We start from the raw sequence: 26,050 nt of genomic DNA on the forward strand, positions 1-26,050 counted from the left end.
AGAGTCTGGTACAGCCTAGTACACTCTAGTCTAGCCTAGTCCAGCCTGTTCCATGCTAGTATAGCCTATACCAACCTCCACTACTCTGTTCTCCCAACAGGCTGGACTATACTAGTCTTGGGTGCACTAGGCTGTACTGTACTGTACTGTACTGTACTGTACTGTACTGTACTGTACTGTACTAGACTCTACTGGTCTCTAATAGGCTGTTTTAAGCTCTAGTAGGCTTTGCTAGGCTTTACTGGGCTCTATTAGGCTATACAAGCCAGTACTTTACTTTGGCCTACAAAGGCTCTTGCAAAACTATTGCTCGTGAACACACAAGCTATGGCCCGTGTACGCAGTGTTTAGTCCCTATGGTCTGAGTATCTAAAGGGCTGACAAGGGATTAGTAAAGCCTAATAGAGAGTATTAGAGTCTGGTACAGCCTAGTACACTCTAGTCTAGCCTAGTCCAGCCTGTTCCATGCTAGTATAGCCTATACCAACCTCCACTACTCTGTTCTCCCAACAGGCTGGACTATACTAGTCTTGGGTGCACTAGGCTGTACTGTACTGTACTGTATTAGACTCTACTGGTCTCTAATAGGCTGTTTTAAGCTCTAGTAGGCTTTGCTAGGCTTTACTGGGCTCTATTAGGCTATAGAAGCCAGTACTTTACTTTGGCCTACAAAGGCTCTTGCAAAACTATTGCTCGTGAACACACAAGCTATGGCCCGTGTACGCAGTGTTTAGTCCCTATGGTCTGAGTATCTAAAGGGCTGACAAGGGACTAGTAAAGCCTAATAGAGAGTATTAGAGTCTGGTACAGCCTAGTACACTCTAGTCTAGCCTAGTCCAGCCTGTTCCATGCTAGTATAGCCTATACCAACCTCCACTACTCTGTTCTCCCAACAGGCTGGACTATACTAGTCTTGGGTGCACTAGGCTGTACTGTACTGTACTGTACTAGACTCTACTGGTCTCTAATAGGCTGTTTTAAGCTCTAGTAGGCTTTGCTAGGCTTTACTGGGCTCTATTAGGCTATAGAAACCAGTACTTTACTTTGGCCTACAAAGGCTCTTGCAAAACTATTGCTCGTGAACACACAAGCTATGGCCCGTGTACGCAGTGTTTAGTCCCTATGGTCTGAGTATCTAAAGGGCCGACAAGGGACTAGTAAAGCCTAATAGAGAGTATTAGAGTCTGGTACAGCCTAGTACACTCTAGTCTAGCCTAGTCCAGCCTGTTCCATGCTAGTATAGCCTATACCAACCTCCACTACTCTGTTCTCCCAACAGGCTGGACTATACTAGTCTTGGGTGCACTAGGCTGTACTGTACTGTACTGTACTAGACTCTACTGGTCTCTAATAGGCTGTTTTAAGCTCTAGTAGGCTTTGCTAGGCTTTACTGGGCTCTATTAGGCTATAGAAGCCAGTACTTTACTTTGGCCTACAAAGGCTCTTGCAAAACTATTGCTCGTGAACACACAAGCTATGGCCCGTGTACACAGTGTTTAGTCCCTATGGTCTGAGTATCTAAAGGGCTGACAAGGGACTAGTAAAGCCTAATAGAGAGTATTAGAGTCTGGTACAGCCTAGTACACTCTAGTCTAGCCTAGTCCAGCCTGTTCCATGCTAGTATAGCCTATATCAACCTCCACTACTCTGTTCTCCCAACAGGCTGGACTATACTAGTCTTGGGTGCACTAGGCTGTACTGTACTGTACTGTACTGTACTGTACTGTACTGTACTGTACTGTACTGTACTGTACTGTACTGTACTGTACTGTACTGTACTGTACTTTACTAGACTCTACTGGTCTCTAATAGGCTGTTTTAAGCTCTAGTAGGCTTTGCTAGGCTTTACTGGGCTCTATTAGGCTATAGAAGCCAGTACTTTACTTTGGCCTACAAAGGCTCTTGCAAAACTATTGCTCGTGAACACACAAGCTATGGCCCGTGTACACAGTGTTTAGTCCCTATGGTCTGAGTATCTAAAGGGCTGACAAGGGACTAGTAAAGCCTAATAGAGAGTATTAGAGTCTGGTACAGCCTAGTACACTCTAGTCTAGCCTAGTCCAGCCTGTTCCATGCTAGTATAGCCTATACCAACCTCCACTACTCTGTTCTACCAACAGGCTGGACTATACTAGTCTTGGGTGCACTAGGCTGTACTGTACTGTACTGTACTAGACTCTACTGGTCTCTAATAGGCTGTTTTAAGCTCTAGTAGGCTTTGCTAGGCTTTACTGGGCTCTATTAGGCTATAGAAGCCAGTACTTTACTTTGGCCTACAAAGGCTCTTGCAAAACTATTGCTCGTGAACACACAAGCTATGGCCCGTGTACGCAGTGTTTAGTCCCTATGGTCTGAGTATCTAAAGGGCCGACAAGGGACTAGTAAAGCCTAATAGAGAGTATTAGAGTCTGGTACAGCCTAGTACACTCTAGTCTAGCCTTGTCCAGCCTGTTCCATGCTAGTATAGCCTATACCAACCTCCACTACTCTGTTCTCCCAACAGGCTGGACTATACTAGTCTTGGGTGCACTAGGCTGTACTGTACTGTACTGTACTAGACTCTACTGGTCTCTAATAGGCTGTTTTAAGCTCTAGTAGGCTTTGCTAGGCTTTACTGGGCTCTATTAGGCTATAGAAGCCAGTACTTTACTTTGGCCTACAAAGGCTCTTGCAAAACTATTGCTCGTGAACACACAAGCTATGGCCCGTGTACACAGTGTTTAGTCCCTATGGTCTGAGTATCTAAAGGGCTGACAAGGGACTAGTAAAGCCTAATAGAGAGTATTAGAGTCTGGTACAGCCTAGTACACTCTAGTCTAGCCTAGTCCAGCCTGTTCCATGCTAGTATAGCCTATACCAACCTCCACTACTCTGTTCTCCCAACAGGCTGGACTATACTAGTCTTGGGTGCACTAGGCTGTACTGTACTGTACTGTACTAGACTCTACTGGTCTCTAATAGGCTGTTTTAAGCTCTAGTAGGCTTTGCTAGGCTTTACTGGGCTCTATTAGGCTATAGAAGCCAGTACTTTACTTTGGCCTACAAAGGCTCTTGCAAAACTATTGCTCGTGAACACACAAGCTATGGCCCGTGTACGCAGTGTTTAGTCCCTATGGTCTGAGTATCTAAAGGGCTGACAAGGGACTAGTAAAGCCTAATAGAGAGTATTAGAGTCTGGTACAGCCTAGTACACTCTAGTCTAGCCTAGTCCAGCCTGTTCCATGCTAGTATAGCCTATACCAACCTCCCCTACTCTGTTCTCCCAACAGGCTGGACTATACTAGTCTTGGGTGCACTAGGCTGTACTGTACTGTACTGTACTGTACTAGACTCTACTGGTCTCTAATAGGCTGTTTTAAGCTCTAGTAGGCTTTGCTAGGCTTTACTGGGCTCTATTAGGCTATAGAAGCCAGTACTTTACTTTGGCCTACAAAGGCTCTTGCAAAACTATTGCTCGTGAACACACAAGCTATGGCCCGTGTACACAGTGTTTAGTCCCTATGGTCTGAGTATCTAAAGGGCTGACAAGGGACTAGTAAAGCCTAATAGAGAGTATTAGAGTCTGGTACAGCCTAGTACACTCTAGTCTAGCCTAGTCCAGCCTGTTCCATGCTAGTATAGCCTATACCAACCTCCACTACTCTGTTCTCCCAACAGGCTGGACTATACTAGTCTTGGGTGCACTAGGCTGTACTGTACTGTACTGTACTAGACTCTACTGGTCTCTAATAGGCTGTTTTAAGCTCTAGTAGGCTTTGCTAGGCTTTACTGGGCTCTATTAGGCTATAGAAGGCAGTACTTTACTTTGGCCTACAAAGGTTCATGCAAAACTATTGCTTGTGAACACACAAGCTATGGCCTGTGTACACAGTGGTTAGTCCCTATGGTCTGAGTATCTACAGGGCTGACAAGGGACTAGTACAGCCTAATAGAGAGTATTAGAGTCTGGTACAGCCTAGTACAACCTAGTCTAGCCTAGTCCAGCCTGTTCCATGCTAGTCTAGACTTAGTATAGTGCTTAAAGAGTGACTTTGAGAGCTGTTTTACCGTACAATGTAAGTCAATGAGGAGCAAATTTAGAATGATCAATTTCTAATCAATGGAGCAATTATTTTTGATTTCTTGTCCACCTTTGGAGTTACATCATGGCAAGGTAACTACACAACCCAAACCTCTACCAAAGTGGTCTTGCCCTTTAAGCAGGTAGCTATTGTCAATAGTCAGAGGGAAGTGGCAGTGTGAGGCAGTGTAGTGTGTAATCTTACTTGGGGGGATATGAATGTGTGGCTGCTGCTCACCCTCCTGGTAGGACAAACTTCATTAAAGTTGGGTTCGGGTTAGTTGGCTCGCCATCATGATCCTTTTTCTTATCAAGAAAAGTAACCTGGCCAATTCAATCAGATTCATGCAGGCACAGCCAGCATGTTGTGCCAGCAGTCAGTTTGGGTGGAAATCTCAGAGTAGTGTGCACCTCACTCTGCTACTGCAGACTGTCTCTGCTTCATGCAATTATTGGCAATTGCAAGCACTGGTGTGACTGATTGATTGATTGAGTGAGTGAGACTGAGTGTGTGTGTGTGACTGTGTTTGTGACTCTGTCAGTGACACACAGACAGCAGTGACACAAACCTTTTGAAAACCTTTTGAAACCTGGGTTACATCAGCCCTGTAGATACTCAGACCATTTGGATTAACCACTGTGTAAACAGGCAATAGTTTGTGTGTGCACGACCAATAGTTTCGCATGAACATTTGTAGGCCAAAGTAAAGTACTGCCTTCTATAGCCTAATAGAGCCCAGTACAGCCTAGCAAAGCCTACTAGAGCTGAAAGCAGACTATTAGAGCCCAGCAGAGACTAGTACAGTAAAGCCTAGTACACCCAGGTCTAGCCTACTCCAGCCTGTTGGGAGAACAGAATAGGGGAGGGGGTACCAGGCTATGCTAGGACTGATAAGGCTGGACTAGGATAGACTAGATTGTACTAGGCTGTACCAGACTCTAATACTCTCTATTAGGCTGTACTAGTCCCTTGTCAGCCCTTTAGATACTCAGACCATAGGGACTAAACACTGTGTACACGGGCCATAGCTTGTGTGTTCACGAGCAATAGTTTTGCATGAACCTTTGTAGGCCAAAGTACTGCCTTCTATAGCCTAATAGAGCCCAGTAAAGCCTAGCAAAGCCTACTAGAGCTTAAAACAGCCTATTAGAGACCAGTAGAGTCTAGTACAGTACAGTACAGTACAGCCTAGTACAATCTAGTCTAGCCTAGTCCAGCCTGTTCCATGCTAGTATAGCCTATACCACCCTCCCCTAGTCTGTTCTCCAAATAGGCTGGACTATACTAGTCTTGGGTGCACTAGCCCTTACTGTACTGTACTTTACTAGACTCTACTGGTCTCTAATAGGCTGTTTTAAGCTCTAGTAGGCTTTGCTAGGCTTTACTGGGCTCTATTAGGCTATAGAAGCCAGCACTTTACTTTGGCCTACAAAGGCTCATGCAAAACTATTGCTCGTGAACACACAAGCTATGGCCCGTGTACACAGTGGTTAGTCCCTATGGTCTGAGTATCTACAGGGCTGACAAGGGACTAGTACAGCCTAATAGAGAGTATTAGAGTCTGGTACAGCCTAGTACAACCTAGTATAGCCTAGTCCAGCCTGTTCCATGCTAGTCTAGACTTAGTATAGTGCTTAAAGAGTGACTTTGAGAGCTGTTTTACCGTACAATGTAAGTCAATGAGGAGCAAATTTAGAATGATCAATTTCTAATCAATGGAGCAATTATTTTTTATTTCTTGTCCACCTTTGGAGTTACATCATGGCAAGGTAACTATCCCAAACCTCTACCAAAGTGGTCTTGCCCTTTAAGCAGGTAGGTATTGTCAATAGTCAGAGGGAAGTGGCAGAGTGAGGCAGTGTAGTGTGTAATGTTACTTGGGGGGATATGAATTTGTGGCTGCTGCTCACCCTCCTGGTAGGAAAAACTTCATTAAAGTTGGGTTCGGGTTAGTTGGCTCGCCATCATGATCCTTTTTCTTATCAAGAAAAGTAACCTGGCCAATTCAATCAGATTCATGCAGGCACAGCCAGCATGTTTTGCCAGCAGTCAGTTTGGGTGGAAATCTCAGAGTAGTGTGCACCTCACTCTGCTACTGCAGACTGTCTCTGCTTCATGCAATTATTGGCAATTGCAAGCACTGGTGTGACTGATTGATTGAGTGAGTGAGACTGAGTGTGTGTGTGTGTGTGACTGTGTGTGTGTGACTCTGTCAGTGACACACAGACAGCAGTGACACAAACCTTTTGAAAACCTTTTGAAACCTGGGTTACATCAGCCCTGTAGATACTCAGACCATTTGGATTAACCACTGTGTAAATGGGCAATAGTTTGTGTGTGCACGAACAATAGTTTCGCATGAACATTTGTAGGCCAAAGTAAAGTACTGCCTTCTATAGCTTAATAGAGCCCAGTACAGCCTAGCAAAGCCTACTAGAGCTGAAAGCAGACTATTAGAGCCCAGCAGAGACTAGTACAGTAAAGCCTAGTACACCCAGGTCTAGCCTAGTCCAGCCTGTTGGGAGAACAGAATAGGGGAGGGGGTACCAGGCTATGCTAGGACTGATAAGGCTGGACTAGGATAGACTAGATTGTACTAGGCTGTACCAGACTCTAATGCTCTCTATTAGGCTGTACTAGTCCCTTGTCAGCCCTGTAGATACTCAGACCATAGGGACTAACCACTGTGTACAGGGGCCATAGCTTGTGTGTTCACGAGCAATAGTTTTGCATGAACCTTTGTAGGCCAAAGTAAAGTACTGCCTTCTATACTAATAGAGCCCAGTAAAGCCTAGCAAAGCCTATTAGAGCTTAAAACAGCCTATTAGAGACCAGTAGAGTCTAGTATAGTACAGTACAGTACAGCCTAGTACAATCTAGTCTAGCCTAGTCCAGCCTGTTCCATGCTAGTATAGCCTATACCACCCTCCCCTAGTCTGTTCTCCAAATAGGCTGGACTATACTAGTCTTGGGTGCACTAGCCCTTACTGTACTGTACTGTACTAGACTCTACTGGTCTCTAATAGGCTGTTTTAAGCTCTAGTAGGCTTTGCTAGGCTTTACTGGGCTCTATTAGGCTATAGAAGCCAGCACTTTACTTTGGCCTACAAAGGCTCATGCAAAACTATTGCTCGTGAACACACAAGCTATGGCCCGTGTACACAGTGGTTAGTCCCTATGGTCTGAGTATCTACAGGGCTGACAAGGGACTAGTACAGCCTAATAGAGAGTATTAGAGTCTGGTACAGCCTAGTACAACCTAGTATAGCCTAGTCCAGCCTGTTCCATGCTAGTCTAGACTTAGTATAGTGCTTAAAGAGTGACTTTGAGAGCTGTTTTACCGTACAATGTAAGTCAATGAGGAGCAAATTTAGAATGATCAATTTCTAATCAATGGAGCAATTATTTTTTATTTCTTGTCCACCTTTGGAGTTACATCATGGCAAGGTAACTATCCCAAACCTCTAGAAAGTGGTCTTGCCCTTTAAGCAGGTAGGTATTGTCAATAGTCAGAGGGAAGTGGCAGAGTGAGGCAGTGTAGTGTGTAATGTTACTTGGGGGGATATGAATTTGTGGCTGCTGCTCACCCTCCTGGTAGGAAAAACTTCATTAAAGTTGGGTTCGGGTTAGTTGGCTCGCCATCATGATCCTTTTTCTTATCAAGAAAAGTAACCTGGCCAATTCAATCAGATTCATGCAGGCACAGCCAGCATGTTTTGCCAGCAGTCAGTTTGGGTGGAAATCTCAGAGTAGTGTGCACCTCACTCTGCTACTGCAGACTGTCTCTGCTTCATGCAATTATTGGCAATTGCAAGCACTGGTGTGACTGATTGATTGAGTGAGTGAGACTGAGTGTGTGTGTGTGTGACTGTGTGTGTGTGACTCTGTCAGTGACACACAGACAGCAGTGACACAAACCTTTTGAAAACCTTTTGAAACCTGGGTTACATCAGCCCTGTAGATACTCAGACCTTTTGGATTAACCACTGTGTAAATGGGCAATAGTTTGTGTGTGCACGACCAATAGTTTCGCATGAACATTTGTAGGCCAAAGTAAAGTACTGCCTTCTATAGCTTAATAGAGCCCAGTACAGCCTAGCAAAGCCTACTAGAGCTGAAAGCAGACTATTAGAGCCCAGCAGAGACTAGTACAGTAAAGCCTAGTACACCCAGGTCTAGCCTAGTCCAGCCTGTTGGGAGAACAGAATAGGGGAGGGGGTACCAGGCTATGCTAGGACTGATAAGGCTGGACTAGGATAGACTAGATTGTACTAGGCTGTACCAGACTCTAATGCTCTCTATTAGGCTGTACTAGTCCCTTGTCAGCCCTGTAGATACTCAGACCATAGGGACTAACCACTGTGTACAGGGGCCATAGCTTGTGTGTTCACGAGCAATAGTTTTGCATGAACCTTTGTAGGCCAAAGTAAAGTACTGCCTTCTATACTAATAGAGCCCAGTAAAGCCTAGCAAAGCCTATTAGAGCTTAAAACAGCCTATTAGAGACCAGTAGAGTCTAGTATAGTACAGTACAGTACAGCCTAGTACAATCTAGTCTAGCCTAGTCCAGCCTGTTCCATGCTAGTATAGCCTATACCACCCTCCCCTAGTCTGTTCTCCAAACAGGCTGGACTATACTAGTCTTGGGTGCACTAGGCTGTACTGTACTGTACTGTACTGTACTGTACTAGACTCTACTGGTCTCTAATAGGCTGTTTTAAGCTCTAGTAGGCTTTGCTAGGCTTTACTGGGCTCTATTAGGCTATAGAAGGCAGTACTTTTCTTTGGCCTACAAAGGCTCATGCAAAACTATTGCTCGTGAACACACAAGCTATGGCCCGTGTACACAGTGGTTAGTCCCTATGGTTTGAGTATCTAGAGGGCTGACAAGGGACTAGTAAAGCCTAATAGAGAGTATTAGAGTCTGGTACAGCCTAGTACAATCTAGTCTAGCCTAGTCCAGCCTGTTCCATGCTAGTATAGCCTATACCACCCTCCCCTAGTCTGTTCTCCAAACAGGCTGGACTATACTAGTCTTGGGTGCACTAGGCTGTACTGTACTGTACTGTACTAGACTCTACTGGTCTCTAATAGGCTGTTTTAAGCTCTAGTAGGCTTTGCTAGGCTTTACTGGGCTCTATTAGGCTATAGAAGCCAGTACTTTACTTTGGCCTACAAAGGCTCATGCAAAACTATTGCTCGTGAACACACAAGCTATGGCCTGTGTACATAGTGGTTAGTCCCTATGGTCTGAGTATCTACAGGGCTGACAAGGGACTAGTACAGCCTAATAGAGAGTATTAGAGTCTGGTACAGCCTAGTACAACCTAGTCTAGCCTAGTCCAGCCTGTTCCATGCTAGTCTAGACTTAGTATAGTGCTTAAAGAGTGACTTTGAGAGCTGTTTTACCGTACAATGTAAGTCAATGAGGAGCAAATTTAGAATGATCAATTTCTAATCAATGGAGCAATTATTTTTTATTTCTTATCCACCTTTGGAGTTACATCATGGCAAGGTAACTACACAACCCAAACCTCTACCAAAGTGGTCTTGCCCTTTAAGCAGGTAGGTATTGTCAATAGTCAGAGGGAAGTGGCAGTGTGAGGCAGTGTAGTGTGTAATGTTACTTGGGGGGATATGAATGTGTGGCTGCTGCTCACCCTCCTGGTAGGACAAACTTCATTAAAGTTGGGTTCGGGTTAGTTGGCTCGCCATCATGATTCTTTTTCTTATCAAGAAAAGTAACCTGGCCAATTCAATCAGATTCATGCAGGCACAGCCAGCATGTTGTGCCAGCAGTCAGTTTGGGTGGAAATCTCAGAGTAGTGTGCACCTCACTCTGCTACTGCAGACTGTCTCTGCTTCATGCAATTATTGGCAATTGCAAGCACTGGTGTGACTGATTGATTGAGTGAGTGAGACTGAGTGTGTGTGTGTGACTGTGTTTGTGACTCTGTCAGTGACACACAGACAGCAGTGACACAAACCTTTTGAAAACCTTTTGAAACCTGGGTTACATCAGCCCTGTAGATACTCAGACCATTTGGATTAACCACTGTGTAAACAGGCAATAGTTTGTGTGTGCACGACCAATAGTTTCGCATGAACATTTGTAGGCCAAAGTAAAGTACTGCCTTCTATAGCCTAATAGAGCCCAGTACAGCCTAGCAAAGCCTACTAGAGCTGAAAGCAGACTATTAGAGCCCAGCAGAGACTAGTACAGTAAAGCCTAGTACACCCAGGTCTAGCCTACTCCAGCCTGTTGGGAGAACAGAATAGGGGAGGGGGTACCAGGCTATGCTAGGACTGATAAGGCTGGACTAGGATAGACTAGATTGTACTAGGCTGTACCAGACTCTAATACTCTCTATTAGGCTGTACTAGTCCCTTGTCAGCCCTGTAGATACTCAGACCATAGGGACTAACCACTGTGTACACGGGCCATAGCTTGTGTGTTCACGAGCAATAGTTTTGCATGAACCTTTGTAGGCCAAAGTAAAGTACTGCCTTCTATAGCCTAATAGAGCCCAGTAAAGCCTAGCAAAGCCTACTAGAGCTTAAAACAGCCTATTAGAGACCAGTAGAGTCTAGTACAGTACAGTACAGTACAGCCTAGTGCACCCAAGACTAGTATAGTCCAGCCTGTTGGGAGAACAGAGTAGTGGAGGTTGGTATAGGCTATACTAGCATGGAACAGGCTGGACTAGGCTAGACTAGAGTGTACTAGGCTGTACCAGACTCTAATACTCTCTATTAGGCTTTACTAGTCCCTTGTCAGCCCTTTAGATACTCAGACCATAGGGACTAAACACTGTGTATACGGGCCATAGCTTGTGTGTTCACGAGCAATAGTTTTGCAAGAGCCTTTGTAGGCCAAAGTAAAGTACTGGCTTCTATAGCCTAATAGAGCCCAGTAAAGCCTAGCAAAGCCTACTAGAGCTTAAAACAGCCTATTAGAGACCAGTAGAGTCTAGTACAGTACAGTACAGTACAGCCTAGTGCACCCAAGACTAGTATAGTCCAGCCTGTTGGGAGAACAGAGTAGTGGAGGTTGGTATAGGCTATACTAGCATGGAACAGGTTGGACTAGGCTAGACTAGAGTGTACTAGGCTGTACCAGACTCTAATACTCTCTATTAGGCTTTACTAGTCCCTTGTCAGCCCTTTAGATACTCAGACCATAGGGACTAAACACTGTGTACACGGGCCATAGCTTGTGTGTTCACGAGCAATAGTTTTGCAAGAGCCTTTGTAGGCCAAAGTAAAGTACTGGCTTCTATAGCCTAATAGAGCCCAGTAAAGCCTAGCAAAGCCTACTAGAGCTTAAAACAGCCTATTAGAGACCAGTAGAGTCTAGTACAGTACAGTACAGTACAGCCTAGTGCACCCAAGACTAGTATGGTCCAGCCTGTTGGGAGAACAGAGTAGTGGAGGTTGGTATAGGCTATACTAGCATGGAACAGGCTGGACTAGGCTAGACTAGAGTGTACTAGGCTGTACCAGACTCTAATACTCTCTATTAGGCTTTACTAGTCCCTTGTCAGCCCTTTAGATACTCAGACCATAGGGACTAAACACTGTGTACACGGGCCATAGCTTGTGTGTTCACGAGCAATAGTTTTGCAAGAGCCTTTGTAGGCCAAAGTAAAGTACTGCCTTCTATAGCCTAATAGAGCCCAGTACAGCCTAGCAAAGCCTACTAGAGCTGAAAGCAGACTATTAGAGCCCAGCAGAGACTAGTACAGTAAAGCCTAGTACACCCAGGTCTAGCCTACTCCAGCCTGTTGGGAGAACAGAATAGGGGAGGGGGTACCAGGCTATGCTAGGACTGATAAGGCTGGACTAGGATAGACTAGATTGTACTAGGCTGTACCAGACTCTAATACTCTCTATTAGGCTGTACTAGTCCCTTGTCAGCCCTGTAGATACTCAGACCATAGGGACTAACCACTGTGTACACGGGCCATAGCTTGTGTGTTCACGAGCAATAGTTTTGCATGAACCTTTGTAGGCCAAAGTAAAGTACTGCCTTCTATAGCCTAATAGAGCCCAGTAAAGCCTAGCAAAGCCTACTAGAGCTTAAAACAGCCTATTAGAGACCAGTAGAGTCTAGTACAGTACAGTACAGTACAGCCTAGTGCACCCAAGACTAGTATAGTCCAGCCTGTTGGGAGAACAGAGTAGTGGAGGTTGGTATAGGCTATACTAGCATGGAACAGGCTGGACTAGGCTAGACTAGAGTGTACTAGGCTGTACCAGACTCTAATACTCTCTATTAGGCTTTACTAGTCCCTTGTCAGCCCTTTAGATACTCAGACCATAGGGACTAAACACTGTGTATACGGGCCATAGCTTGTGTGTTCACGAGCAATAGTTTTGCAAGAGCCTTTGTAGGCCAAAGTAAAGTACTGGCTTCTATAGCCTAATAGAGCCCAGTAAAGCCTAGCAAAGCCTACTAGAGCTTAAAACAGCCTATTAGAGACCAGTAGAGTCTAGTACAGTACAGTACAGTACAGCCTAGTGCACCCAAGACTAGTATAGTCCAGCCTGTTGGGAGAACAGAGTAGTGGAGGTTGGTATAGGCTATACTAGCATGGAACAGGTTGGACTAGGCTAGACTAGAGTGTACTAGGCTGTACCAGACTCTAATACTCTCTATTAGGCTTTACTAGTCCCTTGTCAGCCCTTTAGATACTCAGACCATAGGGACTAAACACTGTGTACACGGGCCATAGCTTGTGTGTTCACGAGCAATAGTTTTGCAAGAGCCTTTGTAGGCCAAAGTAAAGTACTGGCTTCTATAGCCTAATAGAGCCCAGTAAAGCCTAGCAAAGCCTACTAGAGCTTAAAACAGCCTATTAGAGACCAGTAGAGTCTAGTACAGTACAGTACAGCCTAGTGCACCCAAGACTAGTATGGTCCAGCCTGTTGGGAGAACAGAGTAGTGGAGGTTGGTATAGGCTATACTAGCATGGAACAGGCTGGACTAGGCTAGACTAGAGTGTACTAGGCTGTACCAGACTCTAATACTCTCTATTAGGCTTTACTAGTCCCTTGTCAGCCCTTTAGATACTCAGACCATAGGGACTAAACACTGTGTACACGGGCCATAGCTTGTGTGTTCACGAGCAATAGTTTTGCAAGAGCCTTTGTAGGCCAAAGTAAAGTACTGGCTTCTATAGCCTAATAGAGCCCAGTAAAGCCTAGCAAAGCCTACTAGAGCTTAAAACAGCCTATTAGAGACCAGTAGAGTCTAGTACAGTACAGTACAGTACAGCCTAGTGCACCCAAGACTAGTATAGTCCAGCCTGTTGGGAGAACAGAGTAGTGGAGGTTGGTATAGGCTATACTAGCATGGAACAGGCTGGACTAGGCTAGACTAGAGTGTACTAGGCTGTACCAGACTCTAATACTCTCTATTAGGCTTTACTAGTCCCTTGTCAGCCCTTTAGATACTCAGACCATAGGGACTAAACACTGTGTACACGGGCCATAGCTTGTGTGTTCACGAGCAATAGTTTTGCAAGAGCCTTTGTAGGCCAAAGTAAAGTACTGGCTTCTATAGCCTAATAGAGCCCAGTAAAGCCTAGCAAAGCCTACTAGAGCTTAAAACAGCCTATTAGAGACCAGTAGAGTCTAGTACAGTACAGTACAGTACAGTACAGCCTAGTGCACCCAAGACTAGTATAGTCCAGCCTGTTGGGAGAACAGAGTAGTGGAGGTTGGTATAGGCTATACTAGCATGGAACAGGCTGGACTAGGCTAGACTAGAGTGTACTAGGCTCTACCAGACTCTAATACTCTCTATTAGGCTTTACTAGTCCCTTGTCAGCCCTTTAGATACTCAGACCATAGGGACTAAACACTGCGTACACGGGCCATAGCTTGTGTGTTCACGAGCAATAGTTTTGCAAGAGCCTTTGTAGGCCAAAGTAAAGTACTGGCTTCTATAGCCTAATAAAGCCCAGTAAAGCCTAGCAAAGCCTACTAGAGCTTAAAACAGCCTATTAGAGACCAGTAGAGTCTAGTACAGTACAGTACAGTACAGCCTAGTGCACCCAAGACTAGTATAGTCCAGCCTGTTGGGAGAACAGAGTAGTGGAGGTTGGTATAGGCTATACTAGCATGGAACAGGCTGGACTAGGCTAGACTAGAGTGTACTAGGCTGTACCAGACTCTAATACTCTCTATTAGGCTTTACTAGTCCCTTGTCAGCCCTTTAGATGCTCAGACCATAGGGACTAAACACTGTGTACACGGGCCATAGCTTGTGTGTTCACGAGCAATAGTTTTGCAAGAGCCTTTGTAGGCCAAAGTAAAGTACTGGCTTCTATAGCCTAATAGAGCCCAGTAAAGCCTAGCAAAGCCTACTAGAGCTTAAAACAGCCTATTAGAGACCAGTAGAGTCTAGTACAGTACAGTACAGTACAGTACAGCCTAGTGCACCCAAGACTAGTATAGTCCAGCCTGTTGGGAGAACAGAGTAGGGGAGGTGGGTATAGGCTATACTAGCATGGAACAGGCTGGACTAGGCTAGACTAGAGTGTACTAGGCTGTACCAGACTCTAATACTCTCTATTAGGCTTTACTAGTCCCTTGTCAGCCCTTTAGATACTCAGACCATAGGGACTAAACACTGTGTACACGGGCCATAGCTTGTGTGTTCACGAGCAATAGTTTTGCAAGAGCCTTTGTAGGCCAAAGTAAAGTACTGGCTTCTATAGCCTAATAGAGCCCAGTAAAGCCTAGCAAAGCCTACTAGAGCTTAAAACAGCCTATTAGAGACCAGTAGAGTCTAGTACAGTACAGTACAGTACAGTACAGTACAGCCTAGTGCACCCAAGACTAGTATAGTCCAGCCTGTTGGGAGAACAGAGTAGTGGAGGTTGGTATAGGCTATACTAGCATGGAACAGGCTGGACTAGGCTAGACTAGAGTGTACTAGGCTGTACCAGACTCTAATACTCTCTATTAGGCTTTACTAGTCCCTTGTCAGCCCTTTAGATACTCAGACCATAGGGACTAAACACTGTGTACACGGGCCATAGCTTGTGTGTTCACGAGCAATAGTTTTGCAAGAGCCTTTGTAGGCCAAAGTAAAGTACTGGCTTCTATAGCCTAATAGAGCCCAGTAAAGCCTAGCAAAGCCTACTAGAGCTTAAAACAGCCTATTAGAGACCAGTAGAGTCTAGTACAGTACAGTACAGTACAGTACAGCCTAGTGCACCCAAGACTAGTATAGTCCAGCCTGTTGGGAGAACAGAGTAGTGGAGGTTGGTATAGGCTATACTAGCATGGAACAGACTGGACTAGGCTAGACTAGAGTGTACTAGGCTGTACCAGACTCTAATACTCTTTATTAGGCTTTACTAGTCCCTTGTCAGCCCTTTAGATACTCAGACCATAGGGACTAAACACTGTGTACACGGGCCATAGCTTGTGTGTTCACGAGCAATAGTTTTGCAAGAGCCTTTGTAGGCCAAAGTAAAGTACTGGCTTCTATAGCCTAATAGAGCCCAGTAAAGCCTAGCAAAGCCTACTAGAGCTTAAAACAGCCTATTAGAGACCAGTAGAGTCTAGTACAGTACAGTACAGCCTAGTACATCCAAGACTAGTCCAGCCTTTTGGGAGAACAGACTAGGGGAGGGTGGTATAGGCTATACTAGCATGGAACAGGCTGGACTAGGCTAGACTAGGTTGTACTAGGCTGTACCAGACTCTAATACTCTTTATTAGGCTTTACTAGTCCCTTGTCAGCCCTGTAGATACTCAGACCATAGGGACTATCCACTGTGTACACGGGCCATAGCTTGTGTGTGCACGAGCAATAGTTTTGCATGTACCTTTGTAGGCCAAAGTAAATTACTGCCTTCTTTAGCCTAATAGAGCCCAGTACAGCCTAGCAAAGCCTACTAGAGCTTAAAACAGCCTATTAGCGACCAGTAGAGTCTAGTACAGTAAAGCCTAGTACACCCAGTTCTAGCCTAGTCCAGCCTTTTGATGGAACAGACTAGGGGAGGGCAATATAGGCTCTACTAGCATGGAACAGACTGGACTAGTTAAGACTAGGTTGTACTGGGCTCTACTAGGCTCTATTAGGTTGTACTAGGCCGTACTAGGCTGGACTAGGCTGTAATAGGCTGGACTAAGCTGTAATAGGCTGGACTAGGCTTTAATAGGCGGGACTAAGCTGGACTAGGCTTGAATAGGTTGGACTAGGCTTTAATAGGCTGGACTAGGCCATAATAGGTGGGACTAGGCTGGACTAGGCTGTAATAGGCTGTAATAGGCTGTACTAGGATGTACTAGGCTGGAACAGCCTGTAATAGGTTGGACTAGGCTGGACTAGGCCGGACTAGGCTGGACTAGGCTGTACTAGATTGTAATAGGCTGGACTAGGTTGGGCTATGCTGGACTAGGCTGTAAAAGGCTGGACTAGGCTATAATAGGCTGGACTAGGCTGGACTAGGCTGTAATAGGCTGGACTAGGCTGTAATAGGCTGGACTAGGCTGTAATAGGCTGGACTAGGCTGGACTAGGCTGGACTAGGTTATAATAGGCTGGACTAGGCTGGACTAGGCTGTACTAGGCTGGACTAGGCTGTACTAGGCGGGACTAGGCGGGAATTGGCGAGAAACAGCGTCCCGGGAGGTCACATGATGGTAAACGCCATTTACCATAGCATTGTATTGGAGGTGTACACAATGTACACAGCCCATAGTTCTAATAGTAGGCCGTTTCCCATAGTACAGTGTGGGAGGTGTACACAGTTCACTTCTAATAGTTTTGGCTCATATTCTGCCACCCTGCCACCCACCCTGTGGAATTATGCTTGAACTGCAAGATAGGACCCTAAAACGTAAACAAAGGGAAAAACATCCGTGTGGGTAATCCGTAAGACCGATGGGCGAACAAGTGGTGTTCACGCGCAGAGGGGGGCCCAGAGGACATGTAGAGTCCGCCCCCTGAATTTTCACGCCCCCACAGGCCGCAGAGTGGGGCCTGGAAATTTGGACTGTTCACCGGCCATAGCCGCTATGGCCGGTGAACACAAAAACCTATAAATGTAATAATAATAATAATAATAATAAAGAATGGTTCAGAAGCTGTAATAATAATAATAATAATAATAAAGAATGGTTCAGGAGCTGTAATAATAATAATAATAATAATAATAAAGAATGGTTCAGAAGCTGTAATAATAATAATAATAATAAAGAATGGTTCAGAAGCTGTAATAATAATAATAATAATAAAGAATGGTTCAGAAGCTGTAATAATAATAATAATAAAGAATGGTTCAGAAGCTGTAATAATAATAATAATAATAATAAAGAATGGTTCAGAAGCTGTAATAATAATAATAAAGAATGGTTCAGAAGCTGTAATAATAATAATAATAATAAAGAATGGTTCAGAAGCTGTAATAATAATAATAATAATAAAGAATGGTTCAGAAGCTGTAATAATAATAATAAAGAATGGTTCAGAAGCTGTGTTCACGTTCGCTCTTATTACTTCCGCCTACCTACTTACACACAGATACAGGAAGTAAGCCGGAGACGGCAGGTCTTTCTATTTTTTGTGTCTCGGGTTAGACTCACCAACCTGAGGGTTTGGGTGAAGTAAAGTAAAAGTAAAGTAAATGAACATAAATTGTCACCAACAAAAATGCTCACAAATATTAGTCTTGTAATAGCGACAGTTAGGCTCCAGAAAGAAGCATAAGCCTAATCACATCAAGTATTTTGCATGATCCAGTCAGCAGCCAAAGAAAATAGATTACGGCCTGCCTTTCATTCAACTGTGAAGAACAATATTGCAAAAATAGACTATAGTATAGACTATAGACTATAGAATAGACTATAGACTATAGAATAGACTATAGACTATAGAATAGACTACTAGCAGGCTAGGAGGCCAGCGCAGTGAGCTATAGACTATAGAATAGACTACTACTAGCAGGCTAGGAGGCCAGCGCAGTGAGCGCACATGATGCGGATCACTATACCGGGGTTTCGCGAGAGGCGGATCACGCTACCGCAGGCCACAATTAGGGCTGCACGATATATCGTTATCGCTATCGCGGTATGAACGTGCGCGATGTCAGTATCGCAAAAGGCAACGATATCGGCGATATAAATCCCCCCAATCCACTGCTAAAGCGAGCAACATCCCTTTATTTTAGCCCTGATCCAATACCAACCTCTCTTTCGTGTGTGTGTGTGTGTGTGTGTGTGTGTGTGTGTGTGTGTGTGTGTGTGTGTGTGTGTGTGTGTGTGTGTGTGTGTGTGTGTGTGTGTGTGTGTGTGTGTGTGTGTGTGTGTGTGTGTGTGTGTGTGTGTGTGTGTGTGTGTGTGTGTGTGCGCGCGCACACAGTTTATCCTCTACGCGATTTTCCTGTGAATACGTTTTTTTTTTAGACACCAGTCAGTGCCTTTGGTTGAGGTTGGTAAGTTTGATTTGTAGCCTATATTCCAGTTTAAAATGCTGCGGATCAAGCAATGCTTTTGACAGGGAGAGAGAGAGAGGATTCTGTAGTAGCCTACCGAACGATGTGCCCCTTGTTTTTTTCAACAGCAAAATATAGATTAATACATTTGACAAAATACAGCGAAATTCCACAATTATGAGAGTCTTAATATAAAGCAAACAAATTCAAAGTTTAGGTATCAATATCAAACAAGAGTAGAGTGACCTCACCTCTTTGATGGACAAGAAATAAATAATCATTTTGCAAACAACATCCATGTTCTGTTAGTTTGTCAACAATGATCTAAATGGAAAGTTTATTTCAGCAGCTAGAATGTGACAGTTTGTTCCTGCCAGTCCTTCCTGCCCTGGCATTTGGCCTTTGTGCCCTCAAAGAAAATTCCACATCAAAGGCCAAGTGGCCTTGCCCCTAAAATGACAAAATTCCAGGCCTGGTGTGAACCCAATAGCACTTAAAATGTGACAAGCGATATTGACTGAAGAATTTGACTGAAGAATTTGACGTTGCAACACTTGAAATATAGAATATGACATTTGAACGGTAATATCGTATATCGTATCGATATCAAAATATTTGGCATCAATATCGAGATATGATTTTCCATATCGTGCAGCCCTAGCCACAATGGCCCAGGGAGTAATTCACTGCACAAAATGTTCTGTAAGCCGAGCCCGGCCCTGGGCCCCATGGTCAAATACAGAAACGGCCCTGGTCGGGTCCCGACGGGCCTGCAGGGCCCTAATGTTACTGTAGCATTGCCCCCTCTAGTGGAGAAACCCACACACTGAGGCAGCTGTCTTATCACAATAAATTATTTATCTGAATAATGAACATTGTTGATAAGAAGAGAAGTTTAGAGAAAAGACCAAAGTTAAAATAACACTCTGTGTGTGTGTGTGTGTGTGTGTGTGTGTGTGTGTGTGTGTGTGTGTGTGTGTGTGTGTGTGTGTGTGTGTGTGTGTGTGTGTGTGTGTGTGTGTGTGTGTGTGTGTGTGTGTGTGTAGGACAGTGTGTTGGACTGCCGTTTGACGGACAAGGGGGAGGCGTGTCCTGCTGCGGTGCGACCCAGACAGCCAGCCAATAGGAGCGCAGCTGTATGTCAACATGGAAACCGAGGACTAGAGAGATTGGACATCGCGTTGCGGTCCCTGCCTACTGCACAGGTACACACACACACACACACACACACACACACAGTAAAACGATAGTTACGTATGTAACTACGGTTCTATGAGTCCCGAATGACCGCCAGAGGCGGTGCTTAAAGCGCTGAATAGTTCCCTTCGCGCATGCGCAGTTCGAGTACTTATACCAACGTCGTCACTTGTGACCCCGGGATGAACCGGAAGAGGCTATATCTTCCGGCGTCACCAGGGGGTCAGTCCCTTCAGAATCTTCTCGCGTGAACACGAGGATTCTGAGCGACAGAGCGCTCTGGCGGTCATTCGGGACTCATAGAACCGTAGTTACATACGTAACTATCGTTCTATTTCCTCCCTGCTAACCGCCAGAGGCGGTGCTTAAAGCACTGAATGACTCATACCAAACGAGACGCGAGGAATCCTGGTTACAAACCTTAGACGGTAGAACCGGACTCTGGGAAGAGGACCACGCCCAGTGGCAACATTCACCCTATAAAATCTAGAGAACGTGCCCGGTGATGCCCATGAGGCAGCGGCACAGATGTCCTCCAAGGGAACCCCTCTCAGGGCGGCCCATGACGTGGAGACACTCCTGGTAGAGTGGCACCTGACGCCAGATGGCCGGGGACGATTACTCGCCCCATAGCGTGATTGATGGCATCCACAATATAGTGGGACAGGCGCTGTCTGGAGAGAGCGCAACCTTTGTTAGGACCACCATAAGAAAGGAAGAGCCGTTCTGACCGCTGAATGCACGCAGAAGGTCTGACAGGCTCTCAGGGCCCGCTCAGGGCACAACAGTTCCAGCTTGTCCATCCACTCTCCTGGTGGAGGGTTAAACTGTGCTAGCCTTATAGGCTGGTTGAGGTGCGAATGTGACAGCACCTTCAGGGAGGAACGCTGTGTTCGGCCACAGAGTGACGCCTAAGCCGTCTGAGTTCCACCTCGGACACAAGTCATTGACAGACTGGCCGTGCAGCTCGCTGACACGCTCGCTGAGGTAAAGGCCAGGAGGAATGCCGTCTTACATGACACCCACTTAGTCTCTGCCTGAGCCAGGGGCTCAAAGGGAGGCCTGAATAGCACATCCAGCACTATGGGAGATCCCATGCTGGAGTTCTCAGGGCTCTTGGAGGATGCAACCTCAGGGCCCCCCTCAGGAAGAGGGACACTAGACCATGGCTGTGCCATTATAGATTCTAGTCAATATGATATTGCTGCTAGTATGTACACTCTTAGAGTAGAAGGAGATCGGCCCTTGTATAAGAGGGACTGCAGAAGCTCCAGAAAAGTAGGCACAGAGCAACGCACTGGGTCCTCACCCTGACCCATACACCAGTTGGAAAACAGCTTCCGTCTGTTATCATACTGTAGCCTGGTGGATGGTGGATCCTGCATTCAGGATGGTGTGCCTGTAATGCACAATCTATGTAATGCGCTTTGGATAAAAGCGCTATATAAATGCACCATTTACCATTTATGCCTGACTGGGTCCGCATGGCTGCTCAGCAGCGGTTTGGGCCCCCCGGCAGCCAAACGCATAGTCGGAGGTGTCGAGGATTGGTTTAAGATGTCGTCCACCCGACGGACAGGCTGTCATAGTCATGGCGTTTAAAGCCACGTCAATGAATGTTGTGGCCTGAGATGGTTCTAGGCCACTTTTCTCCTAGTCCCCGATGGGCCACGTGGGACGGGAGACGTGCTGTATTTCTGGATACAGAGCCCTCATGTCTGAGGCTGCAGAGGCGCAACTGCCGCTGCCACACACCTTGTGAACACCCTCGGGGAGAGGGAGAGCCTGAATGGTGGCACCCTGAACTGCCAGTGGTGGCCTAAATAGGCAAGACACAAAAACTGCCAGTGTTGACAGACAGGCAATGGGGACATGAAAGTATGCGTCCTTCAGGTCTATAGACGTGAACCACTCTTTGTGGGCGACGGTTTGCAGATCATCTGCTGTGGTCAACATATGAAATGGCATGACCTTCCTAAACCTGTCGAGTCCCTTCACATCCCAGCCAGGATGAAAAACGCCTGTCGTTTTTTGTCACGAGGCAGAATGTAGACTAGAACGCCCTGAGGTGTGACAGGGGGTCTACAGCCTTGATGCCCCCACCTCTCTGTTGGAGGGAGGCATGCACCGCAGGCCTGCAAGCTGCAGACTAGTCTGCTAAGCATGGATGGTTCGCTCCAGCGCTTCCTGTGCAGCTGAACCAAATACTGCTCCTAGCTCCACAAGGGGGACTACGGAGAGTTCTGCTAGATGCCTCAGTCAGATGTGAAAAGCCAGATTTGACGATGAGTCTGAACTAGGATGGATATCAGCTGTCCGAGTTAGAGGGACATCAGGCCAGATGACAGTCACATTGCCCTTTTGCAAAGAAGTTGAGAGGGCATGCATATGGTGTGATAGGGAGTTACCCTCACAACCGACACGTGCTCCGGCACCACAAGCCCTTGTAAGAAGGTCGTCCGTGACTGTTGCAGAGGGTACTGCAAGGATATAAGGACTGTATTTCTTAATAGGCAAGTGCTTGACGGGGGGCCCGGATTGGATATAGATCCTTAATCACGCACCTTAGATATGGTGAAAAGGCCCTGGTATTTATATAGGTATTATTACTATTGTTACTTATGACTGCCGACGCTATCCCATCTGACAATCTCGGTATTTATGGGTAGGACATGATGCCATGCGGTCGCAAGGCGACGTCACGCTGGCGTTGTGTCCATATACGGGCGTAGTACTGGATATCGCTGTCCTTTGTAACACTCCCCCATGGGAGGTGGTCGTTCGGCTCCATACTCTCATAATTCTCAAATGACGGTATCGGACGATGTCCGGCGTTCCGCTATTGTTTCTTTCTCCCGCCCTTCTTGATTTCGATTCCCTTCTTGGTGGTGGTGAGTGGGGCACTTGTCCACGTTCTGCTCGGTAAGGAGTGTTAGAAATACTGCAGGGCGTTCGCTATGCTTAGTATCCATCCTAGGGTCTGCCTCCAACGTGCCATGTCGTAAAACCATCCTGCTGGGTGTGTCGACCAGATGGTTAATTGGGTGGGGGAGGTTAGGCTGGCGAAGTTCCATGAGTCCCCCTTCAGGTTGTCGTGTCGGTATGCTAGACCTTTGTCTCACCTCGGGCTGGGGGGTCTGACGTACCGGATCGCCAGGAGCTCCTTTGGCAGGAGAGCCAGTTTGGTCTCGTGTGGGTGGACTGCGTTGTTGTGCTGCTGTGCCACAATTGATTGCACTCTATGACGGACGTCGGGCAAAGTGAGTGCGCTCTCCTCTTTATTCCAGTAATTGGTCGGGAGAGTGAATTCGTACCAATCCAGTTCTGCATCTCCGACGAGTGCGAGCGATGAAGATAGGTTTGCTATGCAGTTGGTGATCTCGGTGTAGCTATAGGGAGGTCGGCCTAGACTTAGGAAGAACCTGTGTCTGTGACTGTAATGTGCGGTGTTCGGTGAAATCAACGCGAACCGGCGATCTACGCGATTGGCACGTGGCGGCTTTAAATAGGTTCGCGTAGATCTACGCGATTTCCACTCAATGTGTTAAGGACTCTCTGTGTTGTTAATCGCGGTAGTTCTGGGGGCCTTCTCTCGATTCGTGGGCCTCTCGCCCACTGGGAGCATAGCATTGTCGCTCCTGGTCTTATGGCATCGGGGAGGATGAACAGGCACTGCTGCGAAGTCTGGCGTTGATGTTGGAACGGGCTTCCTCCAGCCTGGCTTGATTGCCAGGCTATAGCTATCGCTGTTGGTCCTGTGTAGGGGACTTGTGGTGATTTCAAGGAATCTTCGTGTCCGAGGACGAGCTGTAGGTTAATGGATGTTGTAGGAGGGGGGTCGTCTTCTAGTGGGTCAGCTCCCCCTGCACCATCTGCGTAGAAGATGATGCAGTAGCCGTAAGGGGTTCATCATTAAGGTCCGCGGCATCGTCGGGGACCGGAGGGCTGTCTGCGTCTTCTCGTCTGCTCCCCCGTGGAGGGTGGGCCGTCTCCGCCGCTATGATGTTACGGTGGGGAGGGCTGTCTCCTAGGCTGTGTGGCATGGGCATGACTGCGGGCTCTGCCACAGGCTGCTCCTGTGCTGCCTCTTGTGAGCGGAGCGCAAATTGTGGCGGATCTGCAGTAAGGACGGGGTCCAGACCAAGCTCTGCGCTAGCTGGTATAGTTGTGCTCAGCGCGGGGTCGGTGTTCTTCTCAGGGGTGGCATGTGTTGGTGTGGGGGCCTGACGTGGGGGATTGCAGGGATTGACATCGTGGAGGACGGACGCATGGTCCCTGCGGCATACCGAGCATGAGAATTTGAATGCGCAGTCTGTGTTCTGGTGCTCGCGGCAGCATTTCCTGCATCGTTTCTGTGCTGTGATCCATGACTCTCTCGTGTGTGCCGGAAGCTGTACGATGGCAGGGCACGTGTCGATGAGGTGGGTTCTGGCGTCACAGTACGGGCAGGGGGCGGGCGCCTGGGGTTTTTCACGTGTTGTGTTGCCACCGGTGGCCACGTAGTTGGACATTGTGGACCGGGGTGGCTGTGCTCCACGTTTGTCTGCGGTGGGGCGCCAGTTGCCTTGGGGGACCTCCCACGGTCGCGGGGATTATCGTAGGACTTCCTCCACCTGTATCCGCCGGAGGTGTCCGGGAAACGGTTGTTCCAGCCGAAGTTGGCGGCATCACGGGATGTCTGTGAGTCTGCCATCGTCGGTCCCCTGTAGGTGGATTTGTATTCTTGGCGCATGGCGCACTTCGTAACGAAGGAGGACAGGTCGTCGAAGGTGACTTTCATATGTTTAAAATGTATGTCTGCCACGAGCGTGAACCACGACTCCTGTGCGTCGTGGGGTAGCCTCTTGACGATGCCCGACAGGTTGGAGTAGCCGGCTCTGAGCGTGCTGCACGTGCCGGCCTTCATCTTCTTATTGACGCTCTGCAGGAACCCGGCGAAGCGCGCGTAGTCCTCGGCCGTTCTCAACTCGGGCCAGTTGACGGCCTTCCTGTGAAGCGCCTCGAGGACGTTCTCTGTGTCTCCGTAGGTCTCGTCGAGTTTCTTGATAGCGGCAGTGAGTGCCGTCTTGGGGCTTGAGTCGAACTGGCAGTCTTCGACTAGCTGGTGGGGTCTCCCCTCCGTGAGGGAGGACAGGAGGTTGAATTTCTCGTTGTCGTCCATGTGTTTGGAGCAGGCCTCCACACTGGATAAGAAATGGAGATAGACGAGATAGTCCCCGTCGAAGGGTGGGATGGTGGAGGTGGGAAGGCGTCTCGCCTGCTGCAGTTGCGATGTCAAGAGCTGCAGCACCTCCATCGTCTGTTGGTGGTACTGAAGCAGTTGTCGTTGGAAGTTGGCGTCCAAGAGGGACGGCTCCGGGTCCGGGTTGTGGGCGGCGGTGGTGGACGGCTCCGGATCCGAGTTGTGGTGGTGGTGGATGGTGTGTGTGTGCGCGCCATGCTTCGGCATGGCGTCAGCGGCCTTGAAGTGGGCATGGCCATGGAGGTCATAGATGTCAGCATCGTAGTACGTTCGCCGTCTGGCGTACTCTGACACAAAGTCAGTTAAGTTGGCAAAGGCTATGATGTGCCCCCTGTCTTCGATATCGTTCTTATAACTGCGCCAGTCGATAGTGGCTACGGCAAAAGGTAGCTTCATAACGATGCTCCGCATGAGGTTGTCGCGGGTGGCACTATTACGCCTGCCGGCGTCCATCTCCCTGCTGGCGCTCCGGAGAAACCTTGCGAAGTCGTCATATTCTTTGGCTGGGGTCTCTGGGATGGTGAGGGGCTGCCAGCCAAGGGCTCGCCTGAAGGGCTCCTGGCCCCTGGCTACGAAAAAGTGAGTCCTAAGGTTCGTGTAGGTTTGTCCGGAATATCTCCTAGCGAGTGGCATCTGTTGCATGGTCGCAGTGGACGTAGCGAGCTGTACGTCCATGTTGTCTTCCTATAATGGTATTGAGTTCCGCACAAACCGAGTCTAATCCTGTCATAAGTCTGAGGGTCGGCTATCCAGGTCCGCTATCCTGGCTATAAATGAGTCGGACGCACTTGCAATCGATCTCGGTGGCTAAGCGAAAGGCTCCTCTCACTATGAGGAGGATTGTAAGGACCAATGTTGCAGAGGGTACTGCAAGGATATAAGGACTGTATTTCTTAATAGGCTGGCTATTTCTATTGATCGCCGCAAGTGCTTTACGGGGGGCCCGGATTGGATATAGATCCTTAATCACGCACCTTAGATATGGTGAAAAGGCCCTGGTATTTATATAGGTACTATTGTTACTAATGACTGCCGACACTATCCCATCTGACAATCTCGGTATTTATGGGTAGGACATGATGCCATGCGGTCGCAAGT

The 26,050-nt window shown here is 47.2% G+C and overlaps 1 protein-coding gene across 4 annotated transcripts in view; it reads left to right on the forward strand.

Moving 5' to 3' along the window:
• tedc1 (tubulin epsilon and delta complex 1) overlaps nucleotides 1–26,050 on the forward strand; it is a 92,666-nt gene that overhangs the window by 60,137 nt on the left and 6,479 nt on the right. For all 4 annotated transcript variants that reach the window (XM_080414845.1, XM_080414846.1, XM_080414848.1 and 1 more), the window contains one exon: nucleotides 19,560–19,718. In XM_080414845.1, coding sequence (XP_080270971.1) covers nucleotides 19,560–19,718 — 159 coding nt within the window. The remainder of the gene's footprint in view (nucleotides 1–19,559; nucleotides 19,719–26,050) is intronic.

The sequence above is a fragment of the Gymnoscopelus braueri genome (genome assembly GCF_963280865.1).
Source record: "Gymnoscopelus braueri genome assembly, chromosome: 19".
Classification (NCBI taxonomy): Eukaryota; Metazoa; Chordata; class Actinopteri; order Myctophiformes; family Myctophidae; genus Gymnoscopelus; species Gymnoscopelus braueri.